At 55.1% G+C, this 17299-nt stretch overlaps 1 protein-coding gene across 1 annotated transcript in view; it reads left to right on the forward strand.

Annotated features, from left to right (window-relative positions):
• Nucleotides 1-17299, forward strand: part of MYO7A (myosin VIIA) — a 92491-nt gene that overhangs the window by 35179 nt on the left and 40013 nt on the right. The window contains 15 exon segments of the mRNA XM_089915338.1: nt 273-431; nt 843-935; nt 2778-2872; nt 4141-4225; nt 4766-4984; nt 5442-5549; nt 6565-6774; nt 7164-7367; nt 7641-7817; nt 8241-8330; nt 9887-10014; nt 12198-12324; nt 13521-13640; nt 14190-14363; nt 15259-15486. Of these exon segments, the coding sequence (XP_089771464.1) occupies nt 273-431; nt 843-935; nt 2778-2872; nt 4141-4225; nt 4766-4984; nt 5442-5549; nt 6565-6774; nt 7164-7367; nt 7641-7817; nt 8241-8330; nt 9887-10014; nt 12198-12324; nt 13521-13640; nt 14190-14363; nt 15259-15486 (2217 nt within the window).

A 17299-nucleotide genomic window follows, 5' to 3' on the forward strand; every position in this document is an offset into this window, starting at 1 on the left:
TCCACGAAGCCCCCTCGAGATGTCCCAAGGGGAATTAAGCTGTCTGTCCTCTGTGCCCTCAAAGCACTCAGCTCACCCCACATGAGGGCCTCATTCCGTGCTGCTCCATGGGGTTTGGACTGCAGAGCCGCGTCTGGTCCCGCCTTTGCTTCTCATCTGCTGTGTGACCTTGGCCTCTCGGGGCCTTTGTCTGGGGCCAGGAAAATACAGAGCAGGGCTAGCCTCCCAGCGGGAGCCTCCAGCCCTGACGCCCTTGGCTCCTTGCTTGGCAGTTATTTGACCGGCACCTGTGTGTGCGCCAGCTGCGGTACTCGGGGATGATGGAGACCATCCGAATCCGCCGAGCCGGCTATCCCATCCGCTACAGCTTCGTGGAGTTTGTGGAGCGGTACCGAGTCCTGCTGCCCGGCGTGAAGCCAGCCTACAAGCAGGTACGGAGCTGGGGGCATAGGCGGGCGGGCGGGAGGGTCCCAGCCCTGGGCTGGGCAAAGGCCCCACTATTCTCATTGGAACAGTGTGCTGGGCATGACATCACCTCGGCCACCTCAGGTATGGCTGGGAAAATTGGGGTCAGGCAGTGGAGTGCATCTGAGAGCTTCCATCGCCATGCTTGGCTGGTGCGGACTTAACACGTGTGGCGAGTGGGCCCTGGCTCTTAGCTGGAGGCAAGGGTTTTATAATCATCGGGCCAAGCTAAGGAGAAAAGTGAGTGTCAGGGCCCAGCTGCGACCACACAGAGTTAGGGCCAGAGCTGGAGCGAGAGCCCTGCCTCCCAGCCTTGGGAGGGACACCAGGTGGCCTTTCCACTGGTGAGGCCACCCATTCTCTTATGTACCCCACAGGATGACCTTCAGGGGACATGTCAGCGCATGGCTGAGGCTGTGCTGGGCACCCACGATGACTGGCAGATTGGCAAAACCAAGATCTTTCTGAAAGTGAGCACGGCCTCTGAATCCGGCTGCCTTGATGGGGCTGTGGGCTCCCCGTCACGGTGGGAACAGGTCCTAGGGGTGTGCTATAGAGGAGTTGCAGCACCGAATGGAGTCAGTGCTGGGCCTTTGTGACCCTCCTGCCCTGCAGCTGTGGCTGGTTGGAGCGGGTAGTGGAGGGGCAGTTGGTATTTGAGAGCATCTATGACCTGGACGTGGGGTTGGAGCAGTGACCCCGGGCGAGGAAACCGAAGACCAGAGGTCAGCTCATCAGGGAGGCCTGGATTCAGTCCTGACCCCGTGGTTGTCTGTCCTGGGAATTTGGGCAGGTCACTGGCCGTTTCTGAGCCTCATTTTCCCATCCGTAAAATGGGATGTGCTTGTGGTAGGGGGCTCTTGAGTGTACCTTTGGTCCATTCCCTTTTTTCCTGCCAGGCGGGGCTCATGCTAGGCTGTGGTCAGCCGTGTGCTACTCACCTTGCTCTCTGGTGTCCCCGGGCCTGTTCCCGCGCTCCCCAAGCAGACACCTGGGGCCCTCTGGCTCCCACCACAGCTTGGGCAGGACTTTGGGGGCTGGGCGGTCAGGGAGGGGCCTGGGCTGGTGCCTTCATATCTCTGAGCCTTCATCTCCTCATTGGAAAAATGTGTTGACTGTTCCCTGCCTGTGTGTCTCACAACTGCCACCTGGAGAACACGTTCCGTGGGCCAGGCCCCAGTGGGGGCTTTTTGTCCATCATCACTCATTTAGTCGTCACAGCAGCCCGTGAGGTAGAATTATTATGCCCGTTTCAGAGGCTTCGCACGTAGAGGTGAGGTGTGCACGGTCAGGCGCTACCCTGGAGTGGAGAGCAGGGCTTCCAGACTGTGGTTCTGATGCCCAGCCCACATGGGTACGGGAGGGAAGGCATGCGGCATGATGGCATCTAGTCCCAGAGACGTCATTGTCCCCATCCTCCACATCCTCACTTTTCTGGGCTCTTCAGAAACCAGTAGTGGTTTCTAGACCCCAAACATCCGCTTCTCATTCATTCCCTCACTCGTTCAGAAAGCCTTGGCTGAGCAGCCCCTCTGTGCTGGGCCCTGTCCCCAGGTGAGGCGTCCTGTGATTATCTGATGCATGTTCCTCCCCCATCAGACTGAGATTCCCCAAGGCAGGGCCCAGGTCTGCCTGGTTCATTGCAGCCTCACCCTAGCACTTAGCACATGGCTGGCACATGGAGATATTTGATTCATGTATTGAATGAACCATGAGTTTTGTCCAACTGGAGTGAGGGTTAGGGGCTCAGGGGCGAGAAGGAGAGGGGGCTGGAGAAGTGGGCAGGGCCTGATGGTAGAGGACCCGGGTGCCAGGGGAGGAGACCCCGGGAGACAGTGGGGTATCTCTGTGAGATCTGTCCTTGAGGGAAGGCCAGAGGGGGAGCAACAGAGGACAGGAGACTGGTTAGGAGGCTGTTTCTAAGATCCTGGAGAGAAACGACGGTGGCCTGGCCCAGGCCAGGGGCTGATGTGACAGAGACACCTAGAAGAGCTGGGACTTGGGTAGAGATGGCCATAGGACGAAGCCAGTGTGTGTGCGTGTTGGGCCCCCGACTCCATGCAGTCAAATTAGGCGCCCCCTGCTCCCTTTGTCCCTCCCAGGCCTCTGGCATCCACCACGACAGTACCTGTCTGTACTTGTGGCTGTGAGAGGCTGCCCCATGGGGCCAGAGCAGGGTTGTGAGCCTTTGGGGCCCAAATGAGCCCTAGGCCTGGGCTCTGAGTGAAGGAAGAGGGGGCCCACCTGGGGCGGCCTCAGCTCTGGGACTGGAGAGGTTGGTAGGGGCGCCGCTCAGGAGCTCTGCCCTCCAGGACCACCATGACATGCTGCTGGAGGTGGAACGGGACAAGGCCATCACTGACAGAGTCATCCTCCTCCAGAAGGTCATCCGGGGCTTCAAAGACAGGTTCGTACCTGGACCAGCTCTTCCCCACCTCAGCCCGCATGTGTGTGTGTGTGTGCGCGTGTGCCTGGCTCACCTCCGCTCCTCCCACGTGAACACGGAATAAACACCCATGTGCACACACAGAAACATGCACACACGTGCACAGCATGCACACAGGGTCATGCGAATAGGGTTGAACACTCAGACATGTGGACCCATCTGTGCCCCCGTGCCCAGTAACACAGTACCCCCACCTACACACAGGCTTGCACATGTGGGTACATAAGGCACACAAGTGGACCCTCTGTTGGTCTCAGATGCCCAATGAAATTTCCCAAAGAGGAAATTTGAGATTTTGTGAGTGACAAAGTGTGTCCCATATTCCACATAAGGGGCATGTGTACAGCTGTGTCAGTTCTCAGATGGGCAGGGCTGACTCTGGAGTGTGATTCAGGCTCCACAAAAATCCCACAGCCTGCATCTTTTGCAGTTCATCTGGTCACTCCCTTCCTCTATCCGCCCACCCACTTGTCCATCTGTCTGTCCATCTGTCTAGGCATTCTTTGTCCATCCATCCATCTGTACATCCATCCACCTGCTCCTCCATTCGTCTGTATGTCCATCTGTCCAGCCATCCTTTGTCCATCCATCCACCTGTCTGTCCATCAACTTGTCCCTCGTCCCACGGCTGTGCCCTCGTTTGTGCGTGTATCCAGGAATTGGCTTGCTGGCTCACCCACACTGACGTAGCCATCCTTCACTCCTCCCTTATTCATTTCTACGTTCAGGAGACACCTGCTGTTTGATGTGTGGTCTCTTGTCCTCCATCAGGTTGAAGGTGACTGTCGGCCTGTAGAAGCTGCCTAGTGCACACAGGGAAAAGCACGGTGCTCAGTCAGTCAGAAGACGAGGGCTCCAGCCCCAACCTCATCAAGTCTCAGTTTCCTCACCTATAAAATGAGGGAGTTAGGTACTCAGTAATAAGTGATGTTTACAGTTTTCAAAGTGTTTAATCTTTATTTACTGACTACTCATACATTTATTCATGAGTAACCTTCTGAATGTCCACCTTACTGGGTTTATGTGACAAGGCTGTGAGGCAGGCAGGGCAGGTATTATTCTGCCCATTTTACAGATAAGGAAGCTGAGGTGCAGAGAAGTTATATGCCTTTGCCCAAGGTCATGGAGCCAAGGAGACACAGAGCTGGGACTCAGCCCTGCTCTCCTAATTCCAAACCCCGCCCCCTGGACCCTGGCAGAGGTCCTACTGCATCACACTGCTGTTTTAGGTCCAACTTCCTGAAGCTGAAGAGTGCTGCCACGCTGATCCAGAGGCACTGGCGGGGCCACAACTGCAGGAAGAACTATGGGCTGGTGAGCCTCCTTGAGGGAGCTGCTTGTTGCCTCACGAAGCCTTTGAACCTGGCCCTGTTGCCATAGCAGCAGGACTTACCTGTTTGCGGGGCCTGGCTGACCTCTTGCCACCCTGCCAGCCCCTACCATTCCTCCAGCCCAAAGTCCGAGTCTGGTTTTTGCAGCTCTCCCCATCTGGTCAGCAATGTTTGTGCTTTTCTTCTGGAATGTTTTGGTGGGTGATGAACACCTGGGTTATTAAACACCTCAGAGGGGGCCAGGAACGGGTGTGTCACATGGACCCCTGTGGAGGAACTGGCCTTGGGGCTGGGGAGGTGGACAGGAAGGAGGCCCACTCCTGGTCTGAGGATGGGAGTCTCTTGGGGGGACTGCATCACAGGGGAAGCCAAGGCCACTCCCTGGGAAACTTTGGTCTGAGAGGAGACAGCTGTGCCTTCGGGGCATGCAGGTTGGAGAGTGGAGCCCGGGGCAGTGACCTCCACTGGGCAGGGTTGGTCTGGAATCAGGGCCCTGGTTCTCAGCAGGTGGCCATCCTTGCAGATGCGGTTAGGCTTCTTGCGGCTGCAAGCCCTGCACCGCTCCCGGAAGCTGCACCAGCAGTACTGCCTGGCCCGCCGGCGCATCATCGGGTTCCAGGCCCGCTGCCGCGCCTACCTGGTGCGCAAGGCTTTCCGTCATCGCCTCTGGGCTGTGATCACCGTGCAGGCCTACGCCCGGGGCATGATCGCCCGCAGGCTGCACCGGCGCCTCAGGGCTGAGGTAAGGGTCCCAGGTCCACAGCAGCCACAGCTCTGAGCCCTGTGACAGCTGTGTCCTCCGAGGGGTGCTCTTCCACCTCAGGCAGACATATCGCCCCCACGTGTGGCCTGAGCCTGTTGGGGGGTGGGGATGTAGGGCTCTACCTCTTTGGAGGCATGCACAAGACTGGATCCCTCATTTCCCTCTTTCCAGCCAGGGGCAGGGCAGGGGCCCAGTCCCTGTTGTGACTCTTTGGGAGGCCAAGGTGAACCTGCTTTGGCTTTGGGATCAGCGGTGCCCCCAACCCGCTGTGGCACCTGGAGGGTTTCTCATGTGCCTCAGTTTCCCTCTACCAAATTATTTGGCAAAGTCATTCCCAGTCCCAGAACTCAGTCGGGGTGGGGTGGGGTCGAGCTGGCGGGAAGCACCGTGAGGGTCACACACGGTTTGATGCGCACCCTGCCGCCCCCTCCCCCAGTACCTGCGGCGCCTGGAGGCTGAGAAAATGAGGCTGGCGGAGGAGCAGAAGCTCCGGAAGGAGATGAGCGCCAAGAAGGCCAAGGAGGAGGCTGAACGCAAGCACCAGGTGAGCTGGGGATGTGCCGACTCCTTAGACATCCATTCACTGGTTCAGCAGCCCTCAGCCAACACCGGCTGTCCAGCCTCTGTCCACACGACCTTCCTTCCTTCCTTCATGCGCTGGGTGCCTGTTCTGTGCCAGGCCAGGCCAGAGGGCTGTGGCTCCAGAGTGAGTGGGTCCAGGCCCTCAGCTGTGTTGTAACAGGATAAACAGCCTGAGCCGGGGTGGGAGCCCCCAGCCATGTGTAGCTACAGAGCACTTGAAAGGGCAAAGCATGGTCAGTGCAAAATACAGACTTGATTTCTTTTTCTTTTTTTTCTTTTTGGCCACGCAGTGAGGCTTGTGGGATCTTAGTTCCCCGACCAGGGATCGAACCCGGGCCCACGGCACTGAAAGCACCAAGTCCTAACCACTGGATTTCCAGGGAATTCCCAATTATACACTAGATTTTGAAGACTCAGTAAAAAAAAAAAAAAAAAAAAGGAATATAAAATATCTCAGTACTATTTTTTAATATTAATTACATGTCAAGATAATTCTTTGGAAATATTGGGTTAAATGAAATACATTATTAAAGTTGATCTAACCTATTTTTTGAAAAACTATTTTGAATGTAGCCACTACATATGTGGCTTGCATTATATTTCTATTGGACAGCGGTGGTCTAGAGCCTATACGCAGTGGCTCTTGGATTTTGGGGTTGGTGTGGTCCCCTTCGGGTGGGCAGACCTGAGCAGGCTTCCTGGAGGAGGTGGTCCCAGCTGAGCCTCGAGGCAGGCAGGTGACATTACTGTCTGAGCTTGTTGTGAGCTGTCTCTGGCTCAGCACCGGGCATCTGTCTGCACTGAGCTGTGAGGGCTGAGCAGGTGTGTCCCAGGGTGGAAAGGCCCGAGGCTCCGTCCTTCCCAGTGGTCAGGAGGGCCCCGAGGAGGTTAGGACTCTGGCCTGGCTGCTGCAGGGGCTCCCGTGGGCTCCCCACGGGGGGCTTGCTCCCTGACGCTGCATCACCCCCACCTCGCAGGAGCGCCTGGCCCAGCTGGCCCGTGAGGACGCAGAGCGGGAGTTGAAGGAGAAGGAGGAGTCTCGGCGGAAGAAGGAGCTCCTGGAGCAGATGGAGAGGGCCCGCCACGAGCCGATCAATCACTCGGACATGGTGGACAAGATGTTTGGCTTCCTGGGGACTTCAGGCAGCCTGCCAGGCCAGGAGGGCCAGGCACCTAGTGGCTTCGAGGTACCAAACTGGGGAAGGGGCTGGGACAGGCCCCAGTGTGGTGCCGTCCCTCCTCTTGTGCCCCTCTGTGTTAAAGTCCACGTGGTCCCCTCTGAGCAGAAGGCAGCTGTGATGACCTGGGACGGGGCTGCAGTCCCAGGCCCTGTCCAGCCACCAGCCTGCCATATGACTTTGGGTCAATCACTTCCTCCTTCCTCCAGGGCCGTTCACAAACCTTTATTCATTCATGTGTTGAGGAGCTACCTTGCACTGGGCTCTGTCTGGGGAGTGAACAGGATGAACAGCGCCCTACACTTCTGGAGGAAGAGCTGGCCCTACAGGGACAGGCTGGGGGACTGCAGCCCAGCCCCATTTGCCCCTATGGTAGGGAACCCCTTTTATCTCCCCAGGACCTGGAGCGCGGGCGGAGGGAGATGGTGGAGGAAGACCTGGATGCGGCCCTGCCCCTGCCTGATGAGGATGAGGAAGACCTGTCCGATTATAAATTCGCCAAGTTCGCTGCCACTTACTTCCAGGGCACGACCACGCACACCTACACCCGGCGGCCGCTCAAGCAGCCACTGCTGTACCACGACGATGAGGGCGACCAGCTGGTGAGGGCTGGGGCTGTCCGTGCTGGCAGCGCGGGTGCCGAGGGGCTGGGGCCCAGCTATGCAGGGACCAGGGCTGACCTCATCCCGCACCCAGCCTGCGGCCGGGCCACAGGGCAAGGCCCCGAGGAACACCCACAAGGCACTCAGCTCAGTGGTCCTCCTCCGGTTGGCGGGAGTGGGGTTCTCCAGCCTCTCCCCCACCCCTGGGTCATTTTGATGGCTTCAGCCACATCCTGCGCTCAGGCTTTCTGACTGGTATGGGTCTGTCCCCAGGCGGCCCTGGCGGTCTGGATCACTATCCTCCGGTTCATGGGGGACCTCCCTGAGCCCAAGTACCACACGGCCATGAGTGACGGCAGCGAGAAGATTCCTGTGATGACCAAGATTTATGAGACTCTGGGCAAGAAAACATACAAGAGGGAGCTTCAGGCCCTGCAGGGCGAGGGCGAGGTGAGTCGCAGGTGCCCTCTGGCCAAGGTCCCTTCCAGGCCACCCCCAGCCTTAAGGTCCTCAGCAGAAGGAGCGCCCTAAAATTTGCCTCTGCCTCACCTCCCTGACCCCTGCCCTCCTCCGTCTACTCCTGGGAACGAATAGTGTGAGTTTGATATAAACTGTAAAGTGCTGACCACGATTGAGGCCACGTGGCAGGGCAGACAGGCTTTGCAGTCAGAGCCAGCTTCAATTTTGACTTGCTGGGAGGCGGTGGGTGGGTTACTACACTTTTCAGTCTCAGTTTTCCCATTTGTCACTGGGCTGATGGGCTGGGGTGATACACGTTAGTGTGGAGGTGAGACAATTCTAACCACATTGTCAGTTGCTCTTGTCATTACTTTCCGTCCACTCGTTTGACTCTGACCCCTGTTTGTCCGGCAGGCCCAGCTCCCTGAGGGGCAAAAGAAGAGCAGCGTGAGGCACAAACTGGTGCACTTGACCTTGAAGAAGAAGTCCAAACTGACAGAGGAGGTCAGAAGAGACCCTGCACGGCCTTGGTGGCCCAGGCTGGGGCAAGGCTGGGCTTGGGACCAACAGGGACAGGAGTGGAGTGGGTACTGTCTATCCTCAGGGGACCAGGATGGCCAGCAGGACAGCGTTGGATGTGATCAGGCAGACAGGATGCAAGGAAGAGGGCACTGTTCTCAGGCTGGGGTCGGTCAGGGAGGCTTCCCGGAAGATGGGCCACGAGAGCTGGGGAGGGCTGGGGTGGCAGATGGTGAGAGGGAGGACATGCCAGGGCATGGACCCGTTGCCTTTGATCCAGGGACCTTTTTTTTTTTTTTTTTTTTTGCGGTACGCGGGCCTCTCACTGTTGTGACCTCCCCCGTTGTGGAGCACAGGCTCCGGACGCGCAGGCTCAGCGGCCATGGTTCACGGGCCCAGCCGCTCTGCGGCATGTGGGGTCTTCCCAGACCAGGGCACGAACCTGTGTCCCCTGCATCGGCAGGCGGGCTCTCAACCACTGCGCCCCCAGGGAAGCTCTGATCCAGGGACCTTTTAGTTGATAAGAATTTTCTGTGGGATAACAGTGCCCATGGGGCATTAACACTATTAGTTTGTTTGTCATTCATTTAGTCACCTTGTGTTTTCTGAGCACCGTCCTGGCCCATTGCTCCAGGACTGTCCAGGCTGGGAGGGCCGACAGACACGAACTAAGGCATTCACGGTGCAGAGGGACTGGTTCCTCCATGCCCCTGCTTTTGTGCACACCGGTCCCTCTGCCTAAAATTCCTCCTTCCTCTTCTGTGCCTGGGGGGTCACCTCCTCCAGGAAGCCTTCCCCTCTACAGCAGAGTCAGGCTGCTCCTCCTGGGATTCCTCAGCCTGCTTTGTCTTTGTCCTCATTTTGTTCCCCATCTGAGGCTCCAATCCAGTCTTGTAGCTATGTTACCCCAGATCTGAGTCCCAGCTCCACTGCTCGGTATCCAAGGCACCCAGGGAAGAAAATGCCTGCTAGTGGATTCCTGGGATGATGGCGTGAGATGATGGCCGTGGGTGCTCAGCAGACATGAGGACTGCCTGCAGGGGCGTGCTTCCGCCACTCACCCTGTCTCTGGGCAGAGCACGGGGCTGGCGTTGTGGCCCATGTGGAACCAGAGAGGAAAAGCCCATCTATAAGAACCCAGGCCCAAGGCTATTCACACAGGAGCCAGGGAGTTAATGACAGGTGATGGTGGCCGGGTGTTTGGAACCCAGGTGTACTCTGGGTGTCGGAGTGGTGTGTGGCCCACCTCAGAGAGATAGGGATCCCATCAGGAGTCAGAGGAGCCCCTGGCCTGGCTGAGGTGACTTCCCTGGGGTAGGGCTGGGGGTAGATGTCAAGGAGGCTGCAGAGGAGCCTTATCCCCAGAAGCGCGTAGCACCGGGCCAGGTATCCACCCAGCATCTGTTCTGCACGGGCGGGGCTGTGACAGTGGTGGGGAGCCAGCTCTCTGGCTACTCCCAGGATTCTGCTCTCCGGGGGAGTGGGCAGACTCAGGCAAACAGCAGGGCCCCGGCCAAGCCTTACCCCTCCCTGTGGCCCAGGTGACCAAGAGGCTGCATGACGGAGAGTCCACGGTGCAGGGCAACAGCATGCTGGAGGACCGGCCCACCTCCAACCTGGAGAAGCTGCACTTCATCATTGGCAACGGCATCCTGCGGCCAGCACTCCGGTCAGTGCCTGAGGGGCAGGGGCACAGGGAGGGGGCAGCTATCAGGGGAGGCATCCCGCACTTCCAGACCTGCAAGGCTTTTGTTGGCTGAGTGGTAGCTCTGTCACTTTAAGAGCTACCAGGCCTGGGTTTAGCTCTGCTGCTAGCTGGTTGTGTGACCTTGGTAGAGTGATTTCAGCTCTGTAAGCTTCAGTTTCTTCATCTGTAAAGATGGAATAAAAAAAGTACCTACCTTGTAGGCTTGTGGGCAGATAAAACTATGGAAAGTGTGACACAGGACCTACACAGTGGGCACTCAGTAAACGGTAGCTGTTGTTAGCATTATCTGACATACATCTTCTGCTGTAACCCTATCCCTGCCGGCACCTTCGGTGTACCCAGCCCAGGCCCGTGGTCAGGGTTACTGTGGTCAGAATGCCTGGGATCCTGCAAGTGGCTCCTTCCCCACGCAGGCCCAGGAGAGGCCTTTGCTCAGGTCCCTGGGGTGTTGGGGAGGAGCTGCGATGATCCATGACTTTCCAGGAGCAATTACGGAATCAACTCAGCTGCATCAGCGGAGGGAAGGCAGATAGGGTTTCTCCGAGAGCTCCATCTGCACGGATGGCTGGTTAGGAGAGCTGATCCCATGAACTTGTGTGTGCTGGCTGGGAGGACAGCAGGATGGGCCGGGTGGGGAGGTCAAGTGTCATTTTCCCAGTGGGAGACATGAGGTCCAGAGAGGAAGAGGTTTGCCCAGGGGTCACTGGCCTCCCTTTCATTGCTCCTCGAGGCCAGTGACTACCTCGCTCGCCAGAGATGTAGCACTTGGGACCGCCAACCTCCAGGAAGAAAAGGTGGCTGCCCAAGCTATGTTTAAGGGCAAGAATTTGCCTCCCAGTTATCTCACCATCAGACCTAAAGGGGTACTTCTAGAGAACACAGTGCCAGGAGCCCTGGACCGTTAGAAGCCTGGGGTGCCAACTCCCTGAGGGGCCATGGCTAATCCCTCCCTCCTCCCGGCCTCCGTCTCCCTGTCCATGAATCGAACGGGGTCAGGGGCTCCCAGCTATGGGTGATAGTTGTCACTGGCCTGTAGCAAGATGGGAAAAATAAGGATGTTTCTAAATTTAACTTATTTAAAGCACTGTTCTTTGTTCTGAGATTTTGCCCTTCCTACTTTTTGGATATTAAAATTACATTTGTTTTATAAAATGATTGTGATATAGATAGTGGGCAGGTGCTGTGTGTGTGGTGTGTTTTAAATGTCCTTATTGTCTTGATAATAAGTTAGCGACGTCCACAATTTATTTTGAGGTTGCATTGGTCCATGAGCTCTCAAAATTGGGGAGCCACTGAATTAGATACCTGCCCTTCACAGAGGGAGGAGCAACAGTTAGTGCCCCCTGGTGGTCACTCCATCTTGGTGGGTCCCGCCCTTGGCCCTGAAGGGGGCATGCAGCATCTTCACAGCTGCAGCTAGGCTGGCATCTGCGGGGGGTTTACTGTGCTGGGCACCGTGCCAGGTGCTGTATAAGCCTTGGCTCATTTTTCTTCACAGAAATCCTGTAAGGAAGGGGTGGTATCATTTCCCTTTAAAATGAAAACAAAACAAAAAACTACCTTCATTGCTTTAATCTGATTGCAGAAGTAAAGCATGGCCATTTAAATATTCAGATATTATAGCACTATGTCAAGAGAACGTCATTCCATCCCCCAGAGAAACTCCCCAGCTGTCCTTCCTGTTTCTGCTCTGCCAGTTACCATTAGTAGAAATTGTACCTGCTGCCGTGTCTGTGGGCCAGGCTCAGAGGTGAACTCACCTGCCCAGGCCGTGCAGCTTGGTGAGGGATGAGGCATGTGGGGAGCCTGTGCTTCTCATCAAAGTGGTCACCAGTGACTGGGGCCACTGTGCCCAGGAGCAGGGTATGCACCACCCTCTGGATCATGGGGCCCCGGCCGTGGACTCTGGACTGGAGTCAGGAACGTGCGTGCTTCGTGCCTGATGAGCCTATCTCCAAAGCCAGACCCCCTCCAGTAGCTGCAGAGCCCTGGGCTCAGCCTTCCCCACCTGGCCTCACCTGCCTCCTCCCAGGTGGTCTCTGGCAAGCGGGAGAGCAAGCATCCTACCTGCTGCTGGGAGGGGTGGGGCTTTCCCTCTGAGGCAGTGCGTCTCCCGTCCTTGCCCCCCACCCCCGCCTGCCTAGGGATGAGATCTACTGCCAGATCAGCAAGCAGCTCACTCACAACCCCTCCAAGAGCAGCTATGCCCGGGGCTGGATCCTCGTGTCTCTCTGTGTGGGCTGCTTCGCCCCCTCTGAGAAGTTCGTTAAGGTAGGGGAGGCTTTTGGCCTCCGGGGGTGGGAAGGGGAGCCGCGCCCGGTCCCTGGGGTTGAGGGGCAGAGCACGGGGAAGAAACTCAGAGGGGCTTGGCAATGAGGCCCTGCCCGGGTCATCTCCTCCCAGGCCTCCCCACCTCCGCAGGGCCCATCTTCCTGGCCCCCTCCTCCTGGGCACGCACCACTGCACTCCATCTCCTCCGAGCCCCATTTTATTTATGTGTTTGCTGGGCTTGACAATAGCGCCCCCTAGACCCTCCACATGCTGGTCTGAAGCACTTCCGTTCATCTCAGGCCCTTTCGTGACTCCTCCTTAGTGTCAGGCCCTGGGTGCTGGGGACACAGAGGCAGAGCAGGTGACAGCTGGATCAACCCAGCTGGTCAGCGCTGCGAAGAGGGGGAGGGCTCAGGGAGATGGGCCCTGGAGGAAGAGGAGCAGTTAAGCTGGGTGAAGGGGGTATGGTGTGTGGGGTGAGGCAGGAGGTGCAGCTGAGACTAGGCAGGGCCGGATCATGGTGGCCGTGCTGCCAAACGTGAGGGAGGTGGACTTGATCTGGAGGACAGTGGGGAGGCCTGGAAAGCCGAGGAGGGACAGGGATGGATGGGCCTTGAGGAGCGGGTTCAGTGTGGGTGGAGGGACCAGAGGCAGGAGACCCGGTGAAGCTGCTCTGATGGTCTGGGTGTTACCGACCTGGGTCCTCTTTAATCGATAGAAGTTGATAAGAGGTCAGACAAGAAATTCAGGCAAGGCTTTACTGGGACTCATGCTGCTTCAGCACGAGGGAGTGAGAACAAGAAACAGGGGCCCTTGCTCACTCCCTGAGCGGGGGCGGGCTGGTCCCTTTAATGAGGTGAGGGCGGTGGCAGATTGGTGGGTCGGGCTGGAGGGGGGGCTCAGGTGGTCTGCCCACCCCCTTGGTGGTGCTGTGCGCAGGGGTCATGGGCAGTTCCCTGCTTTTGCTCCTGGCAGTTGGTTTGTGGCCTTTTTGTATCTTATTGTTCATAATTGCCCTGACTGCACATGTATGCAGTTTTTAGTCCCTTTTGATTTCTTTGTATTTTATTGCTGGAGGAGACGTTTGTCCAGGTGCAAGCACTCTGGTAGAGGGTCCCAGGTCCCAGCCTATCTCACAGGTGGGGAGGCCGAGGGAGGCTGGAGTGGGGCCCCCTCAGCTGGTCCTCTGTCCATAGTACCTGCGGAACTTCATCCACGGGGGACCACCTGGCTATGCCCCATACTGTGAGGAGCGGCTCAGGAGGACCTTCGTCAACGGGACACGGACACAGCCACCAAGCTGGCTAGAGCTGCAGGTGTGGCCCCCAGGCGTGTGTGTGTGTGTGTGTGTGTGTGTCGCCAGTGCACCCCAGTGCCCCAGAAACTTTGCCTACTTTGGGATTCTGTGGTCATTCAAGCACCCACCCTCAAGTTCTGGAATTTCAGGCCTACTGGAACGGGAAAGCCCACAGTGGTGATGACTCCCATCTGCTGGCTTTATAGTCAAAGTGACTTGGGCAGGGGGTTTCCTCTGTGTCTCAATGGCTTCATCTGCAACATGACAGTAAAGATGTTCATTTCACAGGATCTTGTGATGGTTACATGACAGGAGGGCAGAAGCCCCTGAATGTGGCAAAAGCCCAACCACCCAGCCCTAGTGCCCCACCTCAGGGACCCTGAAGGTCCTTTCAGGGTGGGGAGCACAGCAGGGCTCCCTGGGCACCTGTGACCAGGGACAGGCAATGTGCCGTGGGATGCAGAGGTCCGAGGGCTCCAACCCCATAGGGAGCAGGGAGCCAGGAGCTCAGAGGGAGTGAGATGTTCTGAAGTGAAAGGATTCCCACAAAGCCTTGGATCACTTTCAGGCCACCAAGTCCAAGAAGCCCATCATGTTGCCTGTGACGTTCATGGACGGGACCACCAAGACCCTGTTGACAGACTCGGCAACCACGGCCAAGGAGCTCTGCAACGCGCTAGCCGACAAGACCTCGCTCAAGGACCGCTTCGGGTTCTCCCTCTACATCGCCCTGTTTGATAAGGTGAGGCTGGCCCTGATGCCCTCCTCCTGGAGCCCCCAGGGTCACCCACCAGCTCCCACCCCAGTGCTGCCACCTACTGGCTCAGGTGCCCTTGCGTGGTTACTGACCTTCCAGGGCCTCAGTTTCCTCCTCTGTAAACCAGTGGTAACCCTGGTCCTGCCCCAACTCCTTAGGATCGTGGAGAGGTCCTAAGCACCTAAAGAGAAACCCAACAGCACACTGGTGATTGAAATCCAGGGCTCACTGCACTCGTATGTGCGCAGGTGGATTCAATCCTCTGCTGGTGACAGCAGAAGAACATGGCAGAGAGAGAGACAGCCACTGGCTCGCTGAGATTCAGTTTTCCCATTTGCAAATGGCCATGTGATTCCTTATCAGGTTGCTATGGTAGTTCCTCTTCACTTGTTACTGACCAGCCAGAGTGTATACCTCCCGGGGCACATCTGGGCTTGGAGTCTTCTCTGCTGAGCTGGCCCTGGGAGTGGGTGATTTTGCCTCCACACCCAGCATCACCACCCACAGCAGAGGTGACCCCCAGCCCTCACCCCATGCAAGTCCAGCGATAGGCACATGTTGTCTGATGCCGTTTGCCTGGACTTTTCTCACCAACAGCTACCTCCCGTGTTTTCAGTGGCCATTTGTCCATCAGAGTTTCACCAAAGGCTTGTACTAGGAAATGGAAACTCCCACGTGGCTGTGCCAGCTCAGAGCCCATGAGTTAGGATCCAGGGGTCCCATGCTGGTCTGCCTCCTGGGTGACCTGGGCAAGCCCCTCCTCTCTCTGAGCTTTGGTTTTCCATCCGAATGAGAAGAATTGGCACAGTCAGTGGCTCCTTGTGGTCCTTCCCGGCCTGCTCACCCTTCCACTGGGTGACCTCCAGCCCTGTGCCCGCAGGTGTCCTCCCTGGGCAGTGGCAGCGACCACGTCATGGACGCCATCTCCCAGTGTGAGCAGTATGCCAAGGAGCAGGGCGCCCAGGAGCGCAACGCCCCGTGGAGGCTCTTCTTCCGCAAGGAGGTCTTCACTCCCTGGCACAACCCCTCAGAAGACAATGTGGCCACCAACCTCATCTACCAGCAGGTGGTGCGAGGGGTCAAGTTTGGGGAGTACAGGTGTGAGAAGGTGAGTGAGAGCTAATTTTCTGGCTGAGTTTGTTTGGTCAAGTCACCTGTGTGCTGAATTGGGCTGAGTGCTGCTGCCCTTGACTCACCATCAGCGAATGTGGAGGTTAGCCAGATGGAGGCTGGGCATTATCTAGGCTTCTCCTGGGTTTAACATGATCTATAGGAGCAAGGGCTTTGAAGAGTAGCCTGAATTCTGCAAGTAGGAGCTGTTCCTGCTTTGCTGCAGTGACTGTACATGCTTCAGAACTTGCTGTATTGTTCTTTTCTTTTTTTTGACCTCTTTAGATCACTTATTTAATTTATTTATTTGTGGAGTATATTTGATTTACAATGTTGTGTTAGTTTCAGGTCCATCCATGTTGCTGCAAATGGCATTATTTCGTTCTTTTTTATGGCATCATTTGCAAATATTTTCTCCTATTCTATGGGTTGTCTTTTCTTTTTCTTTATGACTTCCTTTGCTGTGCAAACCTTTTAAGTTTAATTAGGTCCCATTTGTTTTTGTTTTTATTTCCATTACTTTAGGAGACGGGTTGAAAAAGATTTTGCTTCAATTTATGGCAAAGAGTGTTCTGCCTATGTTTTCCTCTAAGAGTTTTATAGTATCCAGTACATTTAGGTCTCTAATCCATTTTGAGTTTATTTTTGTGTGTGGTGTTAAGGAGTGTTCTAATTTCATTCTTTTACATGTAGCTGTCCAGTTTTCTCAGCACTACTTATTGAAGAGATTGTCTTTTCTCCATCATATAGTCTTACATCCTTTGTCATAGATTAATTGACCATAGGTGCATGGGTTTATTGCTGGGCTTTCTATCCTGTTCCATTGATCTATATTTCTGTTTTTGTGCCAGTACCATACTGTTTTGATCACTGTAGCTTTGTAGTATAGTCTGAAGTCAGGGAGCCTGATTCCTTCAGCTCCATTTTTCTTTCCAAAGATTGTTTTGGCTATTTGGGGTCTTATGTTTTTCCATACAAATTTTAAGATTTTTTTCTTCTAAGTCTGTGAAAAATACCATTGGTATTTTGATAGGGATTGCATTGAATCTGTAGATTACAGTGGGTAGTATAGTCATTTTGACAATTTTGACTCTTCCAATCCAAGAACATGGTATATCTTTCCACCTGTTTGTGTCATCTTTGATTTCTTTCATCAGCATCTTATAGTTTTCAGAGTAAAGGTCTTCTGCCTCCTTAGGTAGGTTTATTCCTAGATATTTTATTCTTTTGGACGTAATGGTAAATGGGATTGTCTCCTTAATTTCTCTTTCATATTTTTCATCATTAGTGTATAGGAATGCAAGAGATTTCTGTGCATTAATTTTGTATCCTGCTACTTTACCAAATTCATTGATTAGCTATAGTAGTTTTCTGGTGGCATCTTTAGGATTCTCTATGTATAGTATCATGTCATCTGCAAACAGTGACAGTTTTACTTCTTCTTTTCCAATTTGTGTCCCTTTTATTTCTTTTTCTTCTCTGACTGCCGTGGCTAGGACTTCCAAAACTATGTTGAATAATAGTGGTGAGAATGGACATCCTTGTCTTGTTCCTGATCTTAGAGGAAATGCTTTCAGTTTTTCACCATTGAGAATGATGTTTGCTGTGGGTTTGTCATATATGGCCTTTATTATGTTGAGGTAGTTTCCCTCTATGCCCACTTTCTGGAGAGCTTTTATCATAAATGGGTTATGAATTTTGTCAAAAGCTTTTTCTGCATCTGTTGAGAAGATCATATGGTTTTTCTTCTTCAATTTGTTAATATGGTATATCACATTGATTTATTTGCATATATTGCAGAATCCTTGAAT

This window comes from Delphinapterus leucas, chromosome 7 (genome assembly GCF_059928025.1).
Source record: "Delphinapterus leucas isolate spDelLeu-1000000601 "Yukka" chromosome 7, BTC_Dleu_Yukka2, whole genome shotgun sequence".
NCBI lineage: Eukaryota > Metazoa > Chordata > Mammalia > Artiodactyla > Monodontidae > Delphinapterus > Delphinapterus leucas.